Source organism: Microcaecilia unicolor, chromosome 3 (genome assembly GCF_901765095.1).
Source record: "Microcaecilia unicolor chromosome 3, aMicUni1.1, whole genome shotgun sequence".
NCBI classification, from domain to species: domain Eukaryota; kingdom Metazoa; phylum Chordata; class Amphibia; order Gymnophiona; family Siphonopidae; genus Microcaecilia; species Microcaecilia unicolor.
This window is the reverse complement of record NC_044033.1, coordinates 352,082,291-352,105,497: the sequence shown is the minus strand read 5'-3', so window position 1 is coordinate 352,105,497 and position 23,207 is coordinate 352,082,291. Positions and strand designations below refer to the sequence as shown.

General features: G+C 42.9%; 1 protein-coding gene across 3 annotated transcripts in view; it reads right to left on the bottom strand.

Moving 5' to 3' along the window:
* HIVEP2 (HIVEP zinc finger 2) overlaps nt 1–23,207 on the bottom strand; it is a 401,117-nt gene that overhangs the window by 47,170 nt on the left and 330,740 nt on the right. For all 3 annotated transcript variants that reach the window (XM_030198499.1, XM_030198500.1, XM_030198498.1), the window contains exon 4: nt 10,323–15,938. In XM_030198499.1, coding sequence (XP_030054359.1) covers nt 10,323–15,734 — 5,412 coding nt within the window. In that variant the 5' untranslated portion in view covers nt 15,735–15,938. The remainder of the gene's footprint in view (nt 1–10,322; nt 15,939–23,207) is intronic.

Genomic DNA, 23,207 nt, shown 5'->3' with positions numbered 1-23,207 from the left:
TAGAGGTCTATAAAATAATGAGTGGAGTTGAACGGGTAGATATGAAGCGTCTGTTCACGCTTTCCAAAAATACTAGGACTAGGGGGAATGCGATGAAACTACAATGTAGTAAATTTAAAACGAATCTGAGAAACATTTTCTTCACTCAACGTGTAATTAAACTCTGGAATTCGTTGCCAGAGAATGTGGTAAAGGCGGTTAGCTTAGCGGAGTTTAAAAAAGGTTTGGATGGCTTCCTAAAGGAAAAGTCCATAGACCGTTATTAAATGGACTTGGGGAAAATCCACTATTCCTGGGATAAGCAGTATAAAATGTTTTGTACTTTTTTGGGATCTTACCAGGTATTTGTGATCTGGATTGGCCACTGTTGGAAACAGGATGCTGGGCTTGATGGATCTTTGGTCTTTCCCATTATGGGAATACTTATGTACTTATAAGTGAAGATTTTCATGTTTCTAAAATGGCAAGAGGTAGCCTGCAAAGAGCGACAGTTGCAACCCTCGATAGAGGCATTGGGGGGGTAACTTGAATAGAGTAGCACTTACAATCTTAACTACCTTACTGAACAGATTGGGTGGGTCATTTTGGTGTTTATCTGCTCTCATCTACTGTGTTACTATGTCAAAGAGAACTGTTTGTGCTTTTAACATGCATATTTTATACTACATAATTTTCAAAGCAAAAATACCTGAGTTTAATTTCTTTTTTTGCAAATTAGCTGGAAATATATTTGTGAGGATCCTCTTGAGAATCCAAAATGCTCAGTGAAGGTTAGGGCCCTGTTTACTAAGCAGCGTTATAGGCGCGTTAGCATTTTTAACATGCGTTAATTATGTACGTGTGTTAACTCTGTACGTACCTACAATATCCCTATAGGCTCCCATACGGTAAACGTGCGCTCTAATTTGTAGGCATGTTAAAAATGCTAACTTGCCTTAGTAAACAGAACACTTAATGTGGACAAGTGCAGAATGGGGAAGTGTAACCCAAATTAGAGCTACTGATGCTAGGTTCCACATCAGGAGTCACCACCCAGGAAAAAGATTCAAGTGTCACTGTGGACAATATGTTGAAATCTTATGCTGAGTGTGCAGTGGAAGCCAAAAGATGCAAACCCAATATTATAAATTACTAGCAAATAAATAAAGAATAAAATTAAGAATTTCATGATGACTCTGCATTACTCCATGGTACAAATGCATGTTCAGTAGAGAATCCATGAACGTGAAGAACTCAAAGAAGTCCCACAGATAGTTACAAAGCAGCAGAGAAGTGGGTAAAAAAAACAGGAATCCCAGAGACTGGATCTTACTAAAGATGAACTAAAATTTTATTATACAGTATATTGACTCGACACAACGTTGTGTTTTGGCCAGAAGGCCTACATCAGGAGTCTAAATACTGGAGTGGAAAACAATGACGATGATCCAGAGTGAGCAATGTTGAAAAATTGCAGTCTGTATTTACAATGGTCTTGAAAAAGACCTTTGTTTTAGAAAGTTAGCCGGATCACTCGCGTGAGCGTCTGAGCTGTGCAGTCTCTGGGATTCCTGGTTTTTTAACCCACTTCTCTGTTGCTTTACAAATGCATGTTCAGCATTACGTGCAATTCTGGTTGCCACATCTCAAAAAAGACACAGCAGAATTTAAAAAAAGGTACAGAGCAAGAGGACCAAAATGATTAAGGGGATAGAACTCCTCTCATATGAGGAAAGGCTTAACGAGGTTGGAGCTCTTCAGCTTGGAAAAGAGTCTGCTGAGGGGGGATATGATAGAGGTCTACAAAATCACAAGTAGAGTAGAACAATGGCGTAGCCACAGGTGGGCCTCGGTGGGCCAGGGCCCATCCACTTAGGGTTCAGGCCCACCCAACAGTAGCACACGTTAAGTGGTAGCTGGTGGGGATCCCCATCTCCACCAGCTAAAGACCTCCCCCTGATGGTAATGAAAACTCTACTCTCCTTGATATTGGCACTTGCGCATGCTCAGTCTTCAGCGCATGCCTGCTGCAGACTGCCAAGGTGGAAAGAAGCGTTTTCCCGCCAGCTGAGATATTTTTGTTTTTGGTGGTGGTGCGGGGGGGCGGGGGGGAACACTTGGTGCCCACCCACTTCTTGCCTAGGCCCACCCAAAATCTGTTGTCTGGCTACGCCCCTGGGGTAGAAAAGATAAATGTGAACTGACTACTCTTTCAAAAAGTACAAAGACTAGGGGGCACACCATGAAGTTAAATAGTAATATATTTGAAACTAACAGGAAAAATATTGGTTTCCATGAAACTTATAGTTAAGCTCTGGAACTCATTGCCAGATGATATGGTAAAAGCAGTTACTGTAGCTGGGTTTTAAAATATTTTGTACAAATTCTTGGAAATAAAGTCCATAAACGTTATTAAGTAGACCTGTGGAAAGCCACTGCTTATCCCTGGGATTAAGTAGCAAGGAATCTTGTTTCATTTTGGGGATTCTGCCAGGTATCTGTGGCCTACGTTGGCCACTGTATTAGAAACAGGATATTCTGATCTGACCCAGTATGGCCTTTCTTAAGTTCATATGTACCAAGGTCTGGAATTTTCTTTCACTGTTTGCAGTAAAACTAGAAACAGGGTTTCGGCTTCCCTGGCTTGTTGGAGGCAGTGTGAGGCCAGGAGCTAAAGCTTTTTGGCGGAAAATTCAATTCCGGATTGGTATGCTAATGGGGCTGCACATTCATTATTCTTTTCTTGAATTTCTTTTCTTGAACCAACCTATTCCAGGAATGACTGCTTGTAAGCAGCCTTTGGTGAGGCATTGTTTGCATGCAGCAAAACTGACTTTGGCTTCAGTCTGGAAGGATGAGGGTATCCCCTCTCTTCAAGTCTGGACAAATTACAGCACATTCACAAGATGGAGAATCTTACTGCGATCCAGAGGAGATTAGAGGTGAAATGGGAGGGGCATGTTTTTCAAGTAGAAAAATTGGGTTCATTGAGAGTGTTGGTTCCCTCTTAAATTTCCCTTAGGGTTGGGCCCTCTGTCTCGGGAAGGGGTGGGGGTAGGTTCAGGGTTTGAGACTCTGTTTTTCTAAGAAATAACTTTAAATATTGGAGTCATGTTTTATGTGGATGAGCCTTTGGACTGTGTTTTTATGTTTTTGCAAACACTGTATTCTACCTGGTTTGAATATTTAATAAAGACCTTCATTAAATTAAAAAGAAAAACAGAAACAGGGGGCACTGCTACATGCTGTGGGTCTCATGCTGGAAACTAATGTCAAAATATGGGGTGGATTCATTTAAACTATGCCAAAGGAATTCAAAGGAAGTTGCCGGATTCACTCTGCTCCTGCCAGCACCGACAGGGTTAATTTCCACCTAGCTGTTAGAATTCTGGAATGTGGCTGATGCCAATGGAGAGTTGGGAGATGAGACACAGAGAGAGAGCCAAGGCAGGCACAGACTAGCAATAGGGAAGCTGGACAACAGCAATCCAAAAGTATTGAACCCCTGATTCCCATGGACTCCAGCAAGCAAAAGGATGTCCAAAAAGGAAAGGACAGCTGACTACCACAGAGCTTCAAATTGAAAGGAAAGGTATTTGCCTGTGTTTTACAGACAAAGGCTCCTCTGAGTTGCGACACTCTCTGCCTTTAATAAACCAGGACAGAAGGAAAAATCCCTATCATTAACCAGAAGTAACATGTACAAATTTCACTCAGTGGCTGGGAAAAGGGAGTGAACTGAATCAAGGACCAGTCCAGCCCAGATAAGGATACAGTACAAGAAAGATGTCTCTAAAAAGGTTATTTCCAGTACAAAACACACAGAGTGTGCATGGTTGAGAAGTTTCTCAGTACAAGCTAAAGACTTATCCATCATTAGAGTGCTCAAGGAACTGCCTAGGAGAACTAAATTCACAAAAATCTAGTCACCAACTAAACTGTGTGCACATCCCGCGGAGTGTTTTCCTGTTTTGTTTTGGGGGTTTTTTTTTTTTTGACAGTTTAGCCCTTTTGGCGGCTATCTGTTTATTGGTGGGTAATTTCACATGGGATTTACACTGCAGTCACTTACTAGCACTTTAAGGCCAGGGTATATAACTTCTGTGACCTAGGCCTCCTAATATTATATTATTATTATTATTATTATTAATATGATTCTCAAATGTATTTTGCCTACTTGTCCTCCCCATATTTTTTCTTTATTGTAAACTGCTTAAATCTGCTCAGCTCAGTGGTGTATCAGCTGAAATGTGAAGAAGTAAGACGCCTGCCTCCAGCAGGGGCACAAGTAGCTGTAGGGTAGATAGGATGGGCCCTGGATTCCACATGCAGTAAAAGTACCTATATACTAACAGCTTTGCAGGCTGTTCATAAATTGCCTTGTTAATGAGAGAAAGAGAATAATTTCAATCATCCCACAGTCTTTGGTTCTGGCTAACTGACGTAAGACACGGTGTTAAATACTGAGGCCCAGGTACTCAGAAGCAAATGTGGGCATTAGAGATCATTAGCACTGGACTGGCACTCATATTTGCTCCCGCTAAATGCGCAGAGCCAGCGAGCGTTTGAAATTGTGTTCTGGGCGCAATGAGCATGCAATGAGGACCTCCTGCATTCCTCCCCAATGCTCAAAGGGCAGCGTGCCAAACCTTATACCAGCTTGGAACTGGCAGGGTTCTGCCGAGTACGGGAAGAACAGAGAGACAGGCCATCACAGCCCTGGTGGTCAAGTGGACCCTGGACCCCAGACTCCACCTCCCCAAAAATAAGTAACACCCTGGTGGTCCAGTGGGACCCTGACTCTTCCTTCCCCGAGGGCTAGCCCAGGATGCATCAGGCAGGGTAGGGTGCTGCCATTTTGAGGAGGCACCCAGAAGAAAGGAGTCCTAGACCCTCCTCCTTCTTCCAAAGCAGGAGGGGGATGGGGGGGCACCGCTAGACCACCAGGGCTAGCCCTCGGGGGGAGGGGGGTCAGAGTCCTATTGGACCACCAGGGTGTTACTTATTTTGGGAGGGGGGACCAGGGGTGGAAGTCTTTCGGAGGTGGGGGACCTGGGGTTCACCAGATCACCAGGGCTTTTTGACAAGTCAGAGCTTTGTCTGGGCATGCGCTCAAGAGCTGTGTGTAACGGATATCATTAGCGCTGAGCATGAGGGAGCGTTGATTGAGCGGTATTTCTCTAGCACTGTTCGGAACAGTGCCGGAGTTTGAGTATATGCACCTGAGGCAGTAACTTGTGGAGAGGAATGAAGAACTGTAAAAAGTGTAAAGTAGAAAAAAACAGATACTCTGTCAGACTGGGATCTTTATGGACTAGATTGTATCAAACATGTACATTCTTACATACCATGAGCACAACCCAAACCCTCTGGAATTGATAAGGGTCAAAAATTGGTGAGCTCTTTGAATTACTAGTACTACTACTTATCATTTCTATAGCGCTACTAGACGTACTCAGCACTATACACTTGAAGATGGAGAGACAGTCCCTGCTCGACAGAGCTTACAATCTAATTAGGACAGACAAACAGGCCAAACAAGAGATAAGGGAATATTAAAGTGAGGATGATAAAATAAGGGTTCTGAATTCTCGTGGTTCTCAATTACAGTAAACCATACAGGTTTTCAGGATATCCCTAATGGAATATGCAAGAAAGAGATTGGCAAACAATGGAGACAACGGGCATGCAAATCTATCTCCTACATATTCATTGTGGATATCTTGAAATATAACTGGTTTGAGACTTCTGGTTCAGATGATTTGTTTGGTGTATAAGGTTGCACAATTGGGTGTAATTTTGTAAAGTTTTTCTATATGTAAAGCCTGTTTTACACATGGAAAAGGTCTTTTATAAAATTACTTCATTGTATACAGGGTATATGTGGTGACGTGTTCCAGCATTGCCAGGGTTTAGTTTGGGTGGAGTGCGTATTTTATAAAATATGTGAATACACAAATCGCATGAACACACACAATCATCCCTGTTCCAGAGCAGGTAAAAAGGTATGTGTCACTATTTACGTGATACAGAGGCTGGTTCCAGAAGCCTATTTTATAAAGGCACGTAGGTGCCTGTGTTGCCCTTATATAATAGGGTTAAAAAAGGGCACCTTTTTAGACTTCTCATATAGGTGCCCTCTTGATACACAGTGGGAAGAGTTCAGTCTGGAACCAGCATTTGTTAACATTTTTAAATTATTTTATGCGATTCAGTGTGTTTGATTCTGAGTATTGTGCTGTAGATGCAGGAGGCAATTGAAAAACCGTTCACATTAAGGTCATGGATATTTTCAGTGGCACTTTTTAAACCCATTTTCAAAGCAGAAGTACTTTTGGTTACAGACCTGCTGTAGGTACAAATTATCGGTGCACATTTTGCCTCTGCTTTTTCTGTGTGAACTTTACACATGGAAAACAAAGTGCTTTGTTTTCTTCCCCGAACTTGACATGCCCTCAAAACACTTCTTCAATATGCTACTAAAGATCCCCAGATTTTGGGACAAAATGTACAATTCCAGCCTCATTGAATGAGGGCAATTTTCAGACCAAGAATTTATTTATGCAATTAGCTTTGAAAATTGCCCTTGTATATTTCATTTGACCATCTTGCTTGTAATGCAGTAGTTTTGTTTTTTTGAGTGCTTTCATGAACAGTATTCATGTAATACTGGACTGTCATTTCTCACACTTAGGTGTTTGGGCTGACAGCAATGTTCAGCCCGTGGCAGATACTGATGCCGAGTGTCTGGTATAATGCTGCCACCAGACAATATTCATCCCAATATCCAGATAAAGTTAGAACCACCACTGCTCTGTCCTGACTTTATCTGGATGGCTACCCAGTTAGCAGAATAAATATTGCTGTTAACCGGTTAACTCTAATTCTCCTAGAACAAGCAGGCATAATATTCTCACATGTGGGTGACTTCATCCAAGGAGCACAATGCAGGCATTGCCAAATGACCTGTCACTTTAAATCTTTGAGGCAGTGCCCCCACCGTACATGCGCGGGTGCCTTCCTCCTCGAGCACCGGACTAGCAAATCATTTTCCATGGAGCAGAGAAGTTGACTCCTCAGAGTGTCACACTTTTGCCTTTTTGGTGCCTTCCCTTTTTCAGGGCATTTTTGATTCATATTCTCCTTTTTTTCAGTATTAAAGTTGTTCAAATTATACTCCCCCCCCCCCCCCCCCCCAAATTATTTTCAGTTTTCAATTTTCAGCCTTTTGGGGCCTCTGAGCCCTTCTTTTGCCCAGGAAGCACCAAGTATTTTTGGGTACATGACTCAAGCTCTCTGGAACATACAGCCTTCTGACCTAGTGTCAGCCGTTTTTCCCTCCATGTCAACAAGGGTGCCGAGTGGCTTTAAGAAGTGTACTTGATGCATTAGGACTATTTCAGGCATGGACCTCCAAAACTGGTGTGTTCAGAGCTTGGGTCCAGAGCACCAAAACATACAGTGTAACCTCTGCCTGTGCATGCAAGCGAGGACTCTTAAAGCCCGCAGAGTCCAGCGTGAAAAACATTTTGGTTCTGTACCGGCATTGGCATCCACACTGAGAATGGCAGGGGATTCAGTACTCGACACGGAACCTGCATCGGTATCGACATCAGGTGCACCGACGCAGCATGAGAAGGTCAAACATCGGACTCAGTACCGCGTACCCATAAGGACTCTACATTCTCGTCAACGGTGCTACATGCATTGAGGGACCTGCAGCAAAAAAAGAAGCATCATCATCGTTCTCCCTCCAGGCACTCTGCCCACACCCTCCCTGCATCAACGTCCTTGATGCATGGAAAGTGAAATGCAGAAGTGACTGCTTTCCTTCTCTCCAGCTCATTTCTCACCGAGATCCTTCAAGGTCTTCGAGATCTCCTATGCCTGCACAGGCTATAATTCAGGCTGTGTCCACACTGCTTTCTCAGCCAGTACCGATACCTACTCTTCATGAGGAAATCCAGAGTAAGCTCAAGGAGGAGCTTTCAGGGCTATTGCATTTGCAGTCTATATAAGCTTACTGGGTGCTTGCACCAGTTTCAGCCCAGTCTGTTGATACATCAGAGGGATAGTCACGGGAGAGGTCTCACATGTCGGCTCGGCATCGACCTCCTGGTGCAGCATGAACCTGACTGACACATGCGTCGACATTGCCAGAGGAACTTTCTTCAACTTTGGAGACTCATCTGCCTTGACGTGCCTCGAAGCAGAGCTGATGCTCTAGTCGACACTTTCTTCCACATATTTCCCATGAGCAATAGTACTTTGAAGAGTCGTACTCAGACCTCTCCTGGGAGACAGATGAAGACCCACAAGACCTCTCAGCTGAGGTCCAACATCTGAGAGACGTAGGTCTCATTTAGAGAGTATATCTTTGCCTGGCTTCGTCCGTGAGATGACTCAAGCCACACCTCTCAAACTGAAAACAGAAGAACCTCATTCAGAACTTTTTGAAGTTCTAGATTATGACTCTACTTCTAGAGAAAGAATCATTGTTCCAGTTAATTCAATTATGAAAGAAACTCTACTCAAAAACTGGGAAACTCACTGACAGTTCAGGCAGCTCCAAAGAACTACTACTTATAATTTCTATAGCGCTTCTGCCTTAAAGCATACTCGCAGTAAAAGATCTCATGTTTCTGCTCCTCCAAGAAGAGAAACTAGAACATTAGACTTTTGATAAAAACAATTTTCAGGCTTTAATGCTAACCACTCTCATCTTAGATTATCAATTTTATTTCATAATTTACTTTAAATCTCAACTACAGAGTACTCTGTCTTTTGTGGAATTCCATAAGCTTCACAGAAAATTTCTCAACTGTCATAAATATCTGGCAAGGCAAGCCTTTGATGTCTCTTCATACATTTCCGCTTTAGCAGTGGCAATGTGACATCTCTGTTGGCTCAGGGTCTCCAACCTCAAATCTGCTGTCCAGGAGCATCTAGCAGATGTTCCTTGTTGTGGAGAAACTTGTTTGGCAACAAAGTCGGGGAAGTGGCCAATCTGATTATGACTATTTTAAACTTTTGTGATGAACAAAGTCATCCTTTTATGAAAGATTTTTTTGGCAATTTGCTTCTTTTTTATCCCGTGTTGGATTTTGTGAGTCGCCTGCCTACCTGCTTTCTAAGACTTTATCCAGGCCACAACCTTCTGCTACTTCTTCTTCTAGAAGATTTGCAGGAGGATATTGACGCTCCAGTTACTCCAATATGTCTAAGTGTCATTACACTTCTCTTCCTCCTCAAAGGACTACACGCCAATGCTCATGTCCAAGGCAGCTGCAGGGTAAAAAAATCCTCAAAACCTTCCAGAACCGTATCCTCAGTCAGGTAATACTTGTTCGTAAAGACAACCAGGTAGCAATCTTTTACCTGAACAAACAGGGAGGAACAGGTTCTTACCACCTTTGTTGACAAGCAATCCAGATATGGGATTGGGCAACTTCTCGAAACATTTCTATAAGAGCTGTTTACCTACACAACAAACAGAATGCTGTAGCAGACAAGCTGAGCAGAGTCCTTCATCCTCACGAATGGTTAGATTCACTTAATAGTTAGATTCATGAAAGGTTTGTTTCATACCAAACCTCCTATCAAACCACCTCTGGTGGTATGGGATCTCAATGCCATTCTCTCATGAAACCTTAATTTGAACTGCTATATTCCTGTTCTCTAAAGTTCCTCACACATAAGATAGTGTTCTTAATAGCTTTTACTTCTGCCAGAAGAGTCAGTGAGCTTCAAGCTCTTGTGGCAGACCCACCTTATATCAGATTCTACCACGACAGGTTTGTCCTCCAAACCTACTCCAAATTTTTTTAATTTTTGTTACATCTGTACCCCACGCTTTCCCACTCATGGCAGGCTCAATGCGGCTAAAGTGGTATTGGAATTCCATCTCAATCAGGCCATTGTACTACCTCAAAGATTTGAAATGACAGTACACTTGGCAGTGTCCGCACCAGGCTCCGTGGATGACGGCACCTACATGTGAGAATATATGCCTGCTGTCCTCGGACAACACATGCTACAGATAAGTAACTTAGCTCCCTGCCCAGAATGTGCCCCTGGACTATATCGGCATAGGGTCACAGCGGTCTGCCTAGACATCCAGTGGCACTATATGGGTAAGTGCTTCTGAATATCAAAATTAATCCTGGTGATTGAGAGTCTCTCTTGCCTGGTTAAATCATTTATACAGATAAACCTTTAGAGCAAATTGTGGCTATGAAAAACAATTTTTTTCATGTAACTTATCTGCCTTACATAATTCACTGTGGCTTGCTGCTTATAATTTTTTCAGCTTAGCATTTTAAAAACTATTGACTATTGATTACCTGAGCAAACTGCTGTTTCCATGCACTTGATGGCACCTCCCCATCTCCAGGTCGATGCAGGGTAGCCATGGCATAAATTTCTATTGTATTCTTCTGTTTGGACCTTAGAAGAGCTAGAGTAGTCTTTGTATTTAAGCCTGATGGATTTGGGTTACACGGGCTGATGCACCATGATGCATAAACAGAAGATTTGAGGGTATCCTGCCGCACATGATTGGGTTTTGTGTAATTTAAGAAACACCAGGTCACAGTAGTTGTGGTGCGCAGACTTGGAAACTGAAGCAGCTGCTGGAAGTCCGCAGCATCTGCCAGCAGCACAGCAGAGCCCACCAATACCCCACTGGAACTGGACGCTAGCTGGACCAGCATACTTCCAGGCAATTTGCGCTGCTTCAGCGGGCCTTCCTGCTGAATTTCACTGGGTGATGATGAGGACCTCTGTGGACTTAAGCACATATCTGACACCGCATCATCACCATCGTCCTCCAGCACATCTGGTGACATTCTGTCCTCAGAAGTGTCGCTAATTTTTTGCTCTGGCAATGCTGTCCTGCTACCGTAATGCTTGTCAAAACCAAGAGGGATGGATTCTGTTGTGGAGAGTGAAATGTCTTGAGATGATGAAGACAAAGAGGCAGATAACGACGGCGATGAGAGGGACACACCGTCCTTTGGCTCAGTAGTGCAGCACTGTCTAACCAGCTGAGGTTTTGGTGATCTAGAGAGATCCTTTTTTATATCTGAACTAGTCAGCTCTACTGCACTCAGTTCCTCCACAATTTGTCCATACATCTTTTCTTCCTTGACTCGTTTTTGCTGCTTTGTTTCTATGAAGAGTTCCAAGCTACTTGCTGGTGACAGCATGCGTTTGCCTCCTCCAAGAGGAGAAGCTGTGTCAGAGCTAGAAGGCAGACACAAAGGGATTGCGGATTCCAAGCCAAGTGGTAATGTTTGTGGTACTTTCCATAAAGGATACTGTTCTAACTTTCCTTGCTGACCTAGCATCTGGGCTATGTTAAATCCTATTCCTCGCATAGCTGCATTTGTTGCTGAAGTTCTCTGGGATGTATTCTCAGACACTCTGCAAATGACAATTGCTGGGCTGCTGGTTTGTGCATGAGTAACAAGGATCTGAGAAATACTTGTATACATAACACTTCCATAAGATGGCACATGGGTTTGTATCCTGACAGGGACAACTGTTCCTGGCAAAGACTGCAGGGACCTAACATTCTGGGAGACCAAGGCTGTCTGAAGATGTTGGTCAGAAGTGCTATCAGCTGACGTAATACTGCAGTCTGTCTGCAGCTTTCCAGAACCAGTTTTTGAAAGCTGCAAAGATGTTTCTGAGTAACGCTGAAATGCATGCTCCTTAGAATGTGCATAGTCACCAGGTTTCTTTCCAAGTTTCTCTTGAGCAAGCTCCAGGTGATAGCTAGGAAGCACTTCTGCTGGTATTGGACGTACTAAAGGCTGTTTGGTGTAAGCATCTTGCAGTTGGTTTAGATGATGCTGGAAATATCTGGGTAAAGGTTCTGCATAAGACTGCCACAGCGCAGGATGATGAGCTTGTAACTGAGGTATAGTGACAATAGGATAGGGTAACTGAAACAGTGTACTGTGAATGGGGGGAAACATAACATTTTCTTGATGTGTAATCACATGCTGTTGCTCAATGTTATGTCTGCCTGGAACATAAGGTGCTTGTGCTAACGCAATTCTAGTAGTTTCTTGATTAGCCGCATGTATAGATGACTGTGAATGGTGGGAGGAGTTGCTAGAGCCAACGATCTTTTGTCCACTATCTTCTGATTGACTGGATTGTAGAACAGAAGAGGAAGAGGAAGAGGAGGAAGAATGACGCCAAGCAACCTGCACAGATCGACGACCAGTGTGCATCTCTTGCTCTTGCTTTACATTTTGTTCCAAACCTTGATCAATTTGAGAAGTCTCTGGAGAGCCACTAAAAGAAGCCTGACGAACAAGAAAGCATTTCTTCCTTTCTCGTGTTGGTGATAATGTTGCAAAGGGTGCCCCGGGGGCGGACACATGTGACAAATTTCCATAATCAAATGACTTGCTCCGAATCTCTGGCATTTCAGTGGGATGTGGACATGGCATTTGTTCTGAGGAGCTGCGCCTCATTTCTTTCTGATGGTGATGACCAGGTATGGAAAGCGAATGAGACCCAGGAGGAACAGTTAAAAACTCAGACTGTTTTCCAAATTCATCTTGCTTAGAAGGAGTTATAGATTTAATGATTTCTTCTCTTTCAAAGGACATTGAAAAACTGGAACTGTGGGACAAATTACTCTCTTGACTAGGACTGCGGGAGAGACTTGTTCCTGTGGACTCAAAACTGGATTCACCAGATGAATGTTCTATGTCGGCAAGACGTAAACGTTTCTTTTTAGGTGGTAGTTTTTCAGCAGGTAGTTGAGAGAGAGTTTCACTTCTTTGTGGCCATTGGAATTCTTCTGATGTTTTCTCATGTTCTTTTGTTGGGTGTTCCTGCTCCTTCTCAGGTTTATCTGGCTCCTCTGTAACTCGAATCTCAGGTACTTGTATGTTATGTTGACGAACTAACCTAGGCTGCATATGATAGGATTGCTGTTGCTGAGATGGTGGTGGCTTACCAACAACGTCAGTATTTTCCATCTGTTGAGTCCAATCTGGACTCATTGGAGACTCTGCTATTTCACTATCACATGTTTCAGAAGAATAAGTTTTATCCAGCTGGCCAGTAACATGTTCAGTAGATTCTGTCCTTTCAAATGAATTTGGCCTGCTCAGAGAGTTTGTATGCTGAATTACAGATATCACATTTCCAGGAGGTTTTCTATTAACTGGATCTAAACTCTTCTCTTGATCTGCACTTAAAGATTCTTCTGACACAGCTGCTGGACTTCCTGACCGTGTATGTGTTCTACATGTTTCAAAACGTTCTTGTTGTCCATAAACAGAACAATCATGGCCTATAACACCAAATCCATTTCTCGTTGATTCCTGAATTTGAGATTTATGGTCATAATCGGAGGGTATCAGGCTTCCTGCTGAACTTCCTACTGCACTGCTACAAAGCATAGGAACATCTTCTTCATCACCAACACTCTTCTCTTTCCTGCGTTTCCTATTTTCAAACATGGTTCCATATCTGGACTGCATCACTTGTGAAGGTACAGTTGCATCAATAAGATGCTCTCCTCCTTGTTTTACGCCTCCTATACCTAGTGCATCCCTGTAGTTCAGTTGCTGGATTTCAAATTCATCCCATCTTCTGTAGTGTTTCCCAGATGTGTCATAGTCAGGAACAGTTTTATCCCCTGTTGACAGTTTTTTGTCCATCAGAGGTGGACATTTCTCAGTAATTGTTGATCTGCTGGATAAAGCAATAGTACTTTTAGCTGTTCTGCCAAAAGGATCAGAATCAGAGTGGCCTTCATGTAGTGAAGGCAGTTCAAAAGCAGCTTGTCTTCTTAACATGCGCTGATGGGGTATTCCTCCTGTTCCTGGATAAAACACATCATCTGAACCTGTCATTCTCTCATCAAAGGAATGACTACCTCTCAAAGAAGGAGGGATACTTAAATTGGTTGCTGAAGATGTTGGCATGGAGTTGCTTCTAGTAAGAGGTGAAGTATCTATAGGGGCTTCTAAGAGTACAGGTATATTACTACCCTGTTGGGCTGATGGATAAACTTTTGTTTCATTTTTGGAAGAGCCCACATTTGTGCGATTACTAGGTAATCTGCTGGATTTCATCATACTCAACCTACTGGGATCAATGACACCCTCTCTATTTGTAATTAGCTGTGAAATATGATCTTCAATAACATTGATCTCTAATCTGGGATTTGCAAGAGGTAGCACCTCCACTTTGCCTCTTCGGCCTATTAAATTAGCTTCCTGATTTGCAGCTGCTGTTGCTACTGTTAGTGCAGTTCTTGGACTAAGCCTACAGTACTTTCCAAAGATTATTTCTTCATAAGACTTTGCGTTTGTATTTGGAGGATTTATTTGTTGCTCTGCACTTTCAGAACGTGAAAAATAACCTGAATCAGTGCTGCCTTTGCTGTGTGGGCTCAGGAGGTTTACCGATTGCTCAGAATCTTGTCCTTTTTTCTCTGACAATCTTAGTGCAAGTTTCTGCTTAACTGTGTGAGATTCATCAACTTTACTTAGAGATGGAGTTTGCAACATATCAGATCCGATAAACTGAGAGCTTTCACTAGGTAGACAAGTCCCACTTTTAGGTATGATCAAAATGGGCACTTTCATTGCACCTCCTAATGCTTCTTCTGAAGATAACTGAAAGTGTGGATCTAGTCCATCTCCACTTTTACTAGTTATATCCAGAGGGATTGGTGGGATTTGGCTCAGCTTTTCAGTACCTTCCACAAGTAACAAAGTTTCTTCATCAGTATCAGTGCTTTGCTCGCCGTCGGAATGAATTTCTGCTTCAATACATGTGGCATCTAGATCTAATTTTGATACAGCCGACTCCGTGAAAGGTACTAATCCGGCTTTAATTGCATGGGCATGTGACTTCCGGTGTTTATACAAATTGCTTTTTGTCTTAAAAGAGAAGCCACAAGGAACACAAGGGTATGGTCGTTCACCAGTGTGGGACCGAATATGTTTTTTCAGCACACTAGGTTTGGCACAAGCCCTGGTACAGTACGGACAAATATATTTACCAGGTTTTTTGGGTTTTTGCTCTTTTCTGTGAGTATCTTCTGACTGTTCTATAGATTTCTGGGAATACTGGCTGTAGGGAGGGTTGATACTTGAAATCTTCTTTCTAGAAAAACCTCTACTATGGGCATGCATATGAAAGGAAAATAAATCTTCTGAGACTACTGATTGCAAATGTCCAGGATACTGCCATATGTAGCCTTCTAGGCTCTGGTGAGGCTTTGTGCTGTGCACGAACCTCTGCTGTAAAGCATGCTGAGGAAAAGATTGAGAATGCCGATATGAATAAGAACTTGGGCGATGATGTACATATTGCTTCTCTGGGACTTGATGTGCAGCTTCACCTGATGATACCAGTTTCTCCGAACTAACTAGTTGTGCTGATACTGTGTTTCCAATTTGCTTGGGATCAATACGCGGCTGTATCTGTCCTTCTTGACTGCCGAAAGTGCTCATTTTAGTAACAGCTGAAGGCTCTTTTCTCCATCTACTTGGTACTTTAGCAGTTTCTCCAGACCTTGAGGTAGCTTCTTGTCCTATAGCTGTGTCCCCAGAGTCCATTTTGTTACAGGTTTTAAGTGCTAGTTCACGTGAAAGCAGTGCAGACACATGGAGTGTGTCCAACGCTGTGTTTCTTAAAGCTTTGTTGCTCCCATCTTCCCAGACCCTTTGCAAGTCTTTTTCTTTGGAACCTTCCACGCAGTAGTCTATTGGCATTAGACAATTGTATAAACCTATCTAATGCAATTATCATAGAATTCTAGTCATTTTGTAGAAACGTTTCCCAGAAAGTGATGCATTTAGACAGTTTTCATGGTTGATAAATGCTGAGATAAATGCTGAGATGCAGAATGATGTGGAGGGCTTAGCTGATCTTCTAGAGTAAAGTTCCAGTCACTCCTACCACAAAGATACAACCACCTACAAAGAAAAGAAAAATACGTGTGTTAAGAGAACAAGTAGTCAATTGTAAAAACAATAAGTAATTACATAAATTGTGTACAGAAGCCCAAAGATTGAAATCACATTTTATTACCATGTTCAAAGAATAAGAAACAAAACCCTGAAATTTGGCATGCAAATTAAATTGAAAGATATTTGCAAAAGTCCAGGGGTTCCATATTTGCTTGTACTTTAATGAATGTAGTTCTGAGCTTCCCAAATGGTGGATCAGGACCCCAAATGGGGTCACAAAATCTAAGTTTGGGGTAATGACCTGAGTGGTTTCTCCATAGGTGTATCATTACACCTCTGGGGGAGGGGGGGGGGGGAAATCACACAATTTTATTTGGCCACAATCATAGGGTCACAACCACAAAAAGATTGGGAAGCACTGATCTAATTCATGCAAGTGGTAGTTTATATCATTCCTCCTGGAAGGGTGCAGTAGTAAGCAAGAGTCACTATCCCATGATTAATGAAAGACATATCTGGTGAAGACCCTGGTTTGAGGATCTGGGGTAAAAGTGAAGGGATGCACTGTGTATATGAGGCTGCTCAGGGTGCTCTTAGCAGACTGCTGGTTTGCTAAAGTGCTGGCTTTTTCCTCAGGGATCCCATGTGCACAGCAATCATACACCTAAGTGCATGCTTCAGCTATTACATATCTCTCTGTGTTTCTTACTTGGAGACAAAGGGAGGACAGGCAGACAGATGAGGAGACAGAAAGACCCAGTGGACACAGAGGCTCAGAAAAAGCAGACAGACAAAGAAACAGGGAAGGCCAGAGAGCAGGTGCGAGGGTTAAAGAAAAGAATAAGTAGAGGGGAAAGAAGGGGCATAGCTAGGTGGGGCCATAGGGGCATGGGCCCCCGCAGATTTAACCCTTGCCCCCCTGCTTTCACCCCCCACCACATTCGACCCCCCCTCCCGCCGCTGCCAACCCTCCCCCGCCACCGCCATCAGGTACCTTTGCTGGCGGAGTTCCCCAACCCCTGCCAGCCGAAGTCCTCTTCATCATCAGTCTCTGGCACGTTGCTGATCTAGATTCTGTTTCTTTGAGTTCTAACATCCTGCACATAGGAACGTGCAGGACATCAGGACTCACAGAAACAGAATCCAGATCAGCGAAGGCACTGGACTCTGAGACTGGCGCTGAAGGGGAATTCGGCTGGCGGGGGTTGGGGACCCCCACCAGCAAAGGTACCTGGCGGTGGCGGGTTGGCAGCAGCGGGTCGAAATGGACGGGGGAGGGGTGGTAGTGCCAGAGGGGGGGGGTCAAAAGTGGCGGGGGCGGCGCCGCCGGGTGGGGCTAAAATGTGCCTCCTCACCTTGGGCTCTGGACCCCCCTCCCGCAGAAGTCTGACTACGCCCTTGGGGGAAAGGACGATGAAAGAAAGCAAAGGATCAAGTATAAAGAGGAACACTCATTGACCGCTAACTCTCAGTCTCCAGCACCATTCAATAATCCTGATGCAAAAGACAAGTTGTTTAAGGCTTAGGTGTCACTGATAACAGATGTAAAGGCATGCGTCCAATTTCTGTGACAAATACACAGCATGAACGTACTTTCATGCTCCACTCAGTACATGCCCCTTTGTAAGTTCTTTTATGCATCATGTCCTGTGTATACGCTTACTTCATAAAAATAGTCTGAACACACAAACCTCACTATACCCATCTACATGCTCTTTTTACACATGTACTTGGTGCATAAGCTTTATAGATTTACCTCCAGAGTGTACAACTTTGAGGCTATTCTGCTTGGTTAGGTTAAAGAAAAAATTTTTTTTTTTTTTTTTGCATTGTCCCAAAATATAAATTTGTATCTAGTTGTTATTAAGGAGGAATGTATAACTTATGAATTTTCCAAGGATAAGGGAGGAATGTATAGACCAGACAGGGGTTTCTGAAAATATTTCTTCCCAAAGTGAGTGTGAATCCCCTTCTGTACAAAGACGTGGTGGGTAACTTTATAAAGTCAAGCCTAAGTAATGCATCTTTCGTACCCTTTTTACACCTATTTTATAAAGTCAAGGATGCGCCTACATGACTTTATAAAACAGTGGTTTTCAACCGTCCTCAGGGTCCACCTGGCCAGTCGGGTTTTCAGGATAGCCACTATGACCTTGCATGAGAGATATGCGAATGTAATGGAAGTAAGTTCCTGAGAACTGGGTTGAAAACCACTGTTATAAAATAATAACGTAGATGTTAAAGAATGTATATATGTGTAGGTGCTAGTAGACACACTAGCTCAAGAGCTGGAGTAAATGTTAGTGCATACTTTCTGCAAGTACATGTGTTGAATTAAGGTATTTTACAATCTACATGCGTAAGTGCACAGCCATTCCCAACAACCCAGTCCTCAGGGCACGCCTAGTCCCAATGGGTTTTCAGGATATCTACAATGAATATGCAGGAGATAGATTTGCATGCACTGTCTTAATTGCATGCAAATCTAACTAATGAATACTCATTGTGGATATCCTGAAAACCTGATGGCGCTAGGTGTGCCCTTTGGAAATGACTGCTGTACGCAGACTCTGCCCTTGTGTATGCCCACAATCAAACGCGCATATCCTTTCACATTAGTCAGTATTTTATAAGAGGGCTCTTTAAGTAAATGACAAAGGGTCTGGTATTCAGCCCATGGCAGTAAGCAGCTGGTAAACCGCTTCCAGCCATGGGCTGAACTAATTCCAGATAGTCAATGCCGGGGCTTGGAAGCTCCTGGCACTTAATACCCAGATATGTCTGTTGACCCAGAAGTTAACCAAGCACTGCCCAATATTCAGACTGGTATCCAGTTAACTTGGTGCATAAAGTTAAGACAGCTGTTTTCCTGACCTTTCTTTATGCAGTTACTTAGCCGGGTAACAAACAGAGAACTGATGCTAACTGGCTAAGCTGATGCACTGCCCTAACTTTGCCCCTAGCCTGCCCCTAACCTATCTGGTTAGAGAATGGCCTGTTAGGGGACATTTCAGTTTCACTAACTAGTTAAGTACTGCTGAATAGTGGCTGTCAGCTCACTCAGTGGGTTGATTAAATCCTTTTGAATATCAGGCCTTAAAATAGAACTATTTATGTGTATTCTTGATGTATATGCATAGAAATCCTCTTATAAAGTTACCCCACAAGTACAAGTACAAATACACATATTGACGAGGCAGTACCTAGAGTCATGAAACATGCACTTAAGTTATACTGTACCAGAGCTTGACAAATTCCAGCTGCCAAGTTGCGATAGTGACTAAAAATGTGTCTCTGATGCTTGGGATTTTTGTGCTGAAGCCACTGCCACAAAGCCGCCGGAGCAGGGACCTTCCTCCTCCCTGAATGATATGTCTCTGTGTGAGTTTCAGCTGTGCAGTGCAGGAACTCTCCTAAGACCAGTCAGAGTTCTTGTGCGGCATGGCTAAGACTCACACAGAGTAGTGTGGTGAAGGAAGAAAGGAGGTCCTGTCAGTGGCCACAGACAGAAGGGTAAGGATCAGTATTGCTCTGAAGACTGGGAGGGGGAGGAAGAAGGAGGTGACTGGCTTTCTGGGTAATGAGGATCAGCTGGACTGGGTGTGTGTGGGGGGGAGGGTTGACTGGTTGGAGAGTAATTTTAAGGGAGGAGAGAAACGGTGGGATAGGGGAGGGAGACTGGTGTGGAAGAATGGGTTAAAAGAAAGACAATGATGATAGAATAGTGGGGGGGGGGGGGGGGGGGGGGGGGGGGAAGAATAATTAGCTGAGGAAGGGGGCTGCTGGCTACATATTTCTGCCCATGGCCTTCAGGGGTACATTAAGGGCCTGTTTTACTAAACCTTACCCTTACAGAAGAATTAAGAATATAGCCCTAGTAAAGCAGTTTGTGAAGGAGCTGTGGTAGAACTAAGAACTTCTCGCCCCCCTCCTCCATTCCTCACTTCAATGGAGTCAATAGATAATGGGGGGAGGGGAGATGGGTGTCTAAGCTGCTGGCTCCTGTAACTCTCAAACCAGATGAACAATCTCAACCACTTGTATTATTATCACTCATAACAGCAACAGGAAGTGATGTATTCTACCCAGGAGCACTCTCCACTTCCTAGAGGGATCACAGATACTTACACAACAACAGCATGACCCATACATTTCCCTCTCATTAGCTAGTAGTTTTCTATATATTAGGCTGGCTTTCTTAAATGGGTACCATGATCTGCAGCAGTTCCCTGGCTGACTGCGGCCCAGGTATTGGGGAATGTGACACCTCTGGGTGTCTTGGGCTCTTGGTTTGAATAATCTTTTGTAGGGTGTCCAGGTTGTGCAGTACTCTATGTGGTAACCAAAGATATCCCTACCTCGGTAGCACAATCCAGAACTTTCAATACAATTGGGGACACAAGACTCAGTCAAATATGTCCGAACGTTCCTCTCCTTTCTGATCCATCCTTCATTCTAACCAAGAACAAGCGATGTGGGAATTGTTTGTTAGCCTCTGCCTTCCTCCAGCCATTGCTGTCATCAATTTTAACTCAGGTGATCCAGCTTCTTTTGGGATTGGTCATTACTTGTCTCTCCAACTCTAGTTGTAGGCCTGCTTATCTTTAGCTACCTCTAGGTGATGATAAATTATCTGTACTGATGGAGTCTCCCATCCATAGTAGGCAAGAGAATCCAGGTCCATCACCCAAACATGATTTCAGCAGGAGATTCTCTTAAAGCCTTGGATGGTCTATTCTTCGGATCTAACAGAGGCTTTCTGTAAAATTTACTTTGCTGTTCAAACAGCGTTTTCTGCCTTCTCTGAGGGTATCTGGGGGAGGATGTTGTACATCAAAACTCAGAATTGCACAACTAATGCAAACACTCTGGAGTTAAATGGAGAATTGTCACTGAACACCTTTTCTTGACTACCATGACATGCAAAATGTTTTTTTAAGGCAATATATGATGTCTTTGTCCTTCCTATTCAGGCAATCAATTTCAAAGTAATTGCTCAAGTCATCCACTAGGAGGAGGTACTCAACTTCCTTGAATTGAAACAGGTTGATTCTCTCCTTTTTTTTCCAGCCTAGATGATCGGTGAGGGCTTAGGGGTTCTCGGACAGTGCCTTCAACTGGATATTAGCACATATATAACCCCTCTGGAAAAAGTTCTCAATTTCGCAATTCATAAACAGCCAGAAAGATACCTATCATATCAAATGCATAACTGATACCAATATGACTTGCATAAATTCTTTCAAGGATGTTTTACTTGACTCAAGCTGGAACATACAGTCATTGTAAATAAGGCCCTGTTCATCAAGCAATTCATGACAGAAGTCGTGAAAATGTTTCGTCTCCAGCATATCCGTAAATATTTTTCTCTGGAATCTTTTCAACTGTTAGTACAAGCACTGATTCTTTCGAAGCTTGATTTCTGACTTATAATTAGGTATTTTAAACAATAAATGAATCAAATCAAATATAAACTATGAAATAATAATGAACAAAACTATAATGCATATGAATATAATATTGGTGTTAAGAAGTGCTCAGGTCACACCTCAGTCATAAAAATAGTGACTGGCTGAGTAGAGAACCATCATTGCACCACTTACGTTCTCATATGTGCAGACATTATGTGACTGCTGCACTATATCAAAACAAGGCGTTCTACCTATAAATAACCACAATGCACATTCAAGCTCCTAAGGTGTTATTATGGGCAACAGTAAAAACCATAAATAATATCCAGAACTAGCATATATATATGAGCATTCAAAACTGGATTATGTATAAGCAAAATAAGTCTAAACAGCACACTAACAGAGTCACAGCACAAAACCAATGCTGCCCAGATTGCTGTGCTGTATTTGTCTGAAGAGAACACTACTAGATAAGGAGACCAAAGCGGCAAATTAATAAAAAGAAAAGGCTATTAAGGTGAATTAAATCCCCAACTATCTACCTCTCTGCCCAAATCAAAACAAACAGCCCCTGTCGTCATCTTCTTTAAATCTAAGAAAGCTCTCAACTGCTCTGGAAAGGAAGTAAACATTTCTTAACCAAATATTTTACCAGATATTTACAAGGATATGCAAGAAAAAAAAGGATGCCCCAGAGATAACACTTCCTGCATTAGGGCTAAAAAGGCTTTTTGTATGTGCCTGCATCTGTTTAGTCATATCTGGGTAAATCCAAACCTTTTTCCTACAAAAAAATACATCCTTATGACTGCATTTAAGTCTTGTTCAAAAACAAGCAATAGAGTTGCTCTCTCTGAATCCTCAGAGAGGTTTTCAAAATTGCAGCTGCATTTAAAGCCTCCGGACCTGCTTCCTGAAGATCCACCAAAGACTCTGGGTTACTACCTGACCACTGTTTCAATTTTTATCTCTTCTTAAGGCTAAAAGGCTTTCTCCATCATCATTGTCATCAGACAGGGAGTGTACATTAAAGCTGGCTTCTGCATACACTGGTAAAATGATTCTTTTTCAAGTAGAGCTTTCATAGTTTCCCATACGCAGGGCACATTTTCTTCTTTGATTCATGGCTGCCGTTACAGTAGCACTTTATGCCCGCTGGCCAGCTTCTAGCCACCTGAATTCCCAGTGTGCTTCCAGCCACCTGACTTGGGCTGGGACAACAGCTGCACTTTTACCTCATCAACCATGTCTTTCACATGTTTAGAGGCAACCTCATCTGCACCGTATATTGAAATAGCATCATTCAGGGGTAGCCTTTTCATCTGGACGAGTTTCTGCTGCGTAGTATCATCCCTGATGCCAATAACAATTGTATCACATATGGTCGAGTCCTTTAAATCTCTATACTCACAAGACGTTATTAGACGTTTAACTTCAGCTTGCTATGCATCAAAACATTCATTGGTTTCCTGTAGCCTGTCATTCAAGCCATACCTTTTTTGTAAGTCACATTGTTTCTCCAATGCAATAATTTTTGAAATCATCCAGGGTTTTGTTCACATCAGTTTTGTTTGCCTCACTATCAAAGGTCAGGGTCTCACACAGCTCATATGCTTTCATGCCACTCCATGCCAAGAGAATGACAGAGCGTTTTGTTTGGGTTTTTTTTTTTACCACCCATACCTCCAGATCAGTTGCAATTTCATAATTAGGCAACTGGTTTTTGAAATGCTTATATTCGTAGCGCAAACCTGTAACAAATTTAGTGGTAGTGAAAGCAGAACTGACATGCGACTTTCCATGGCTAATTTACTTCTGACACCATGTAAGGTATTCAAACACTCTCAGGCCAGATAAACAGTCT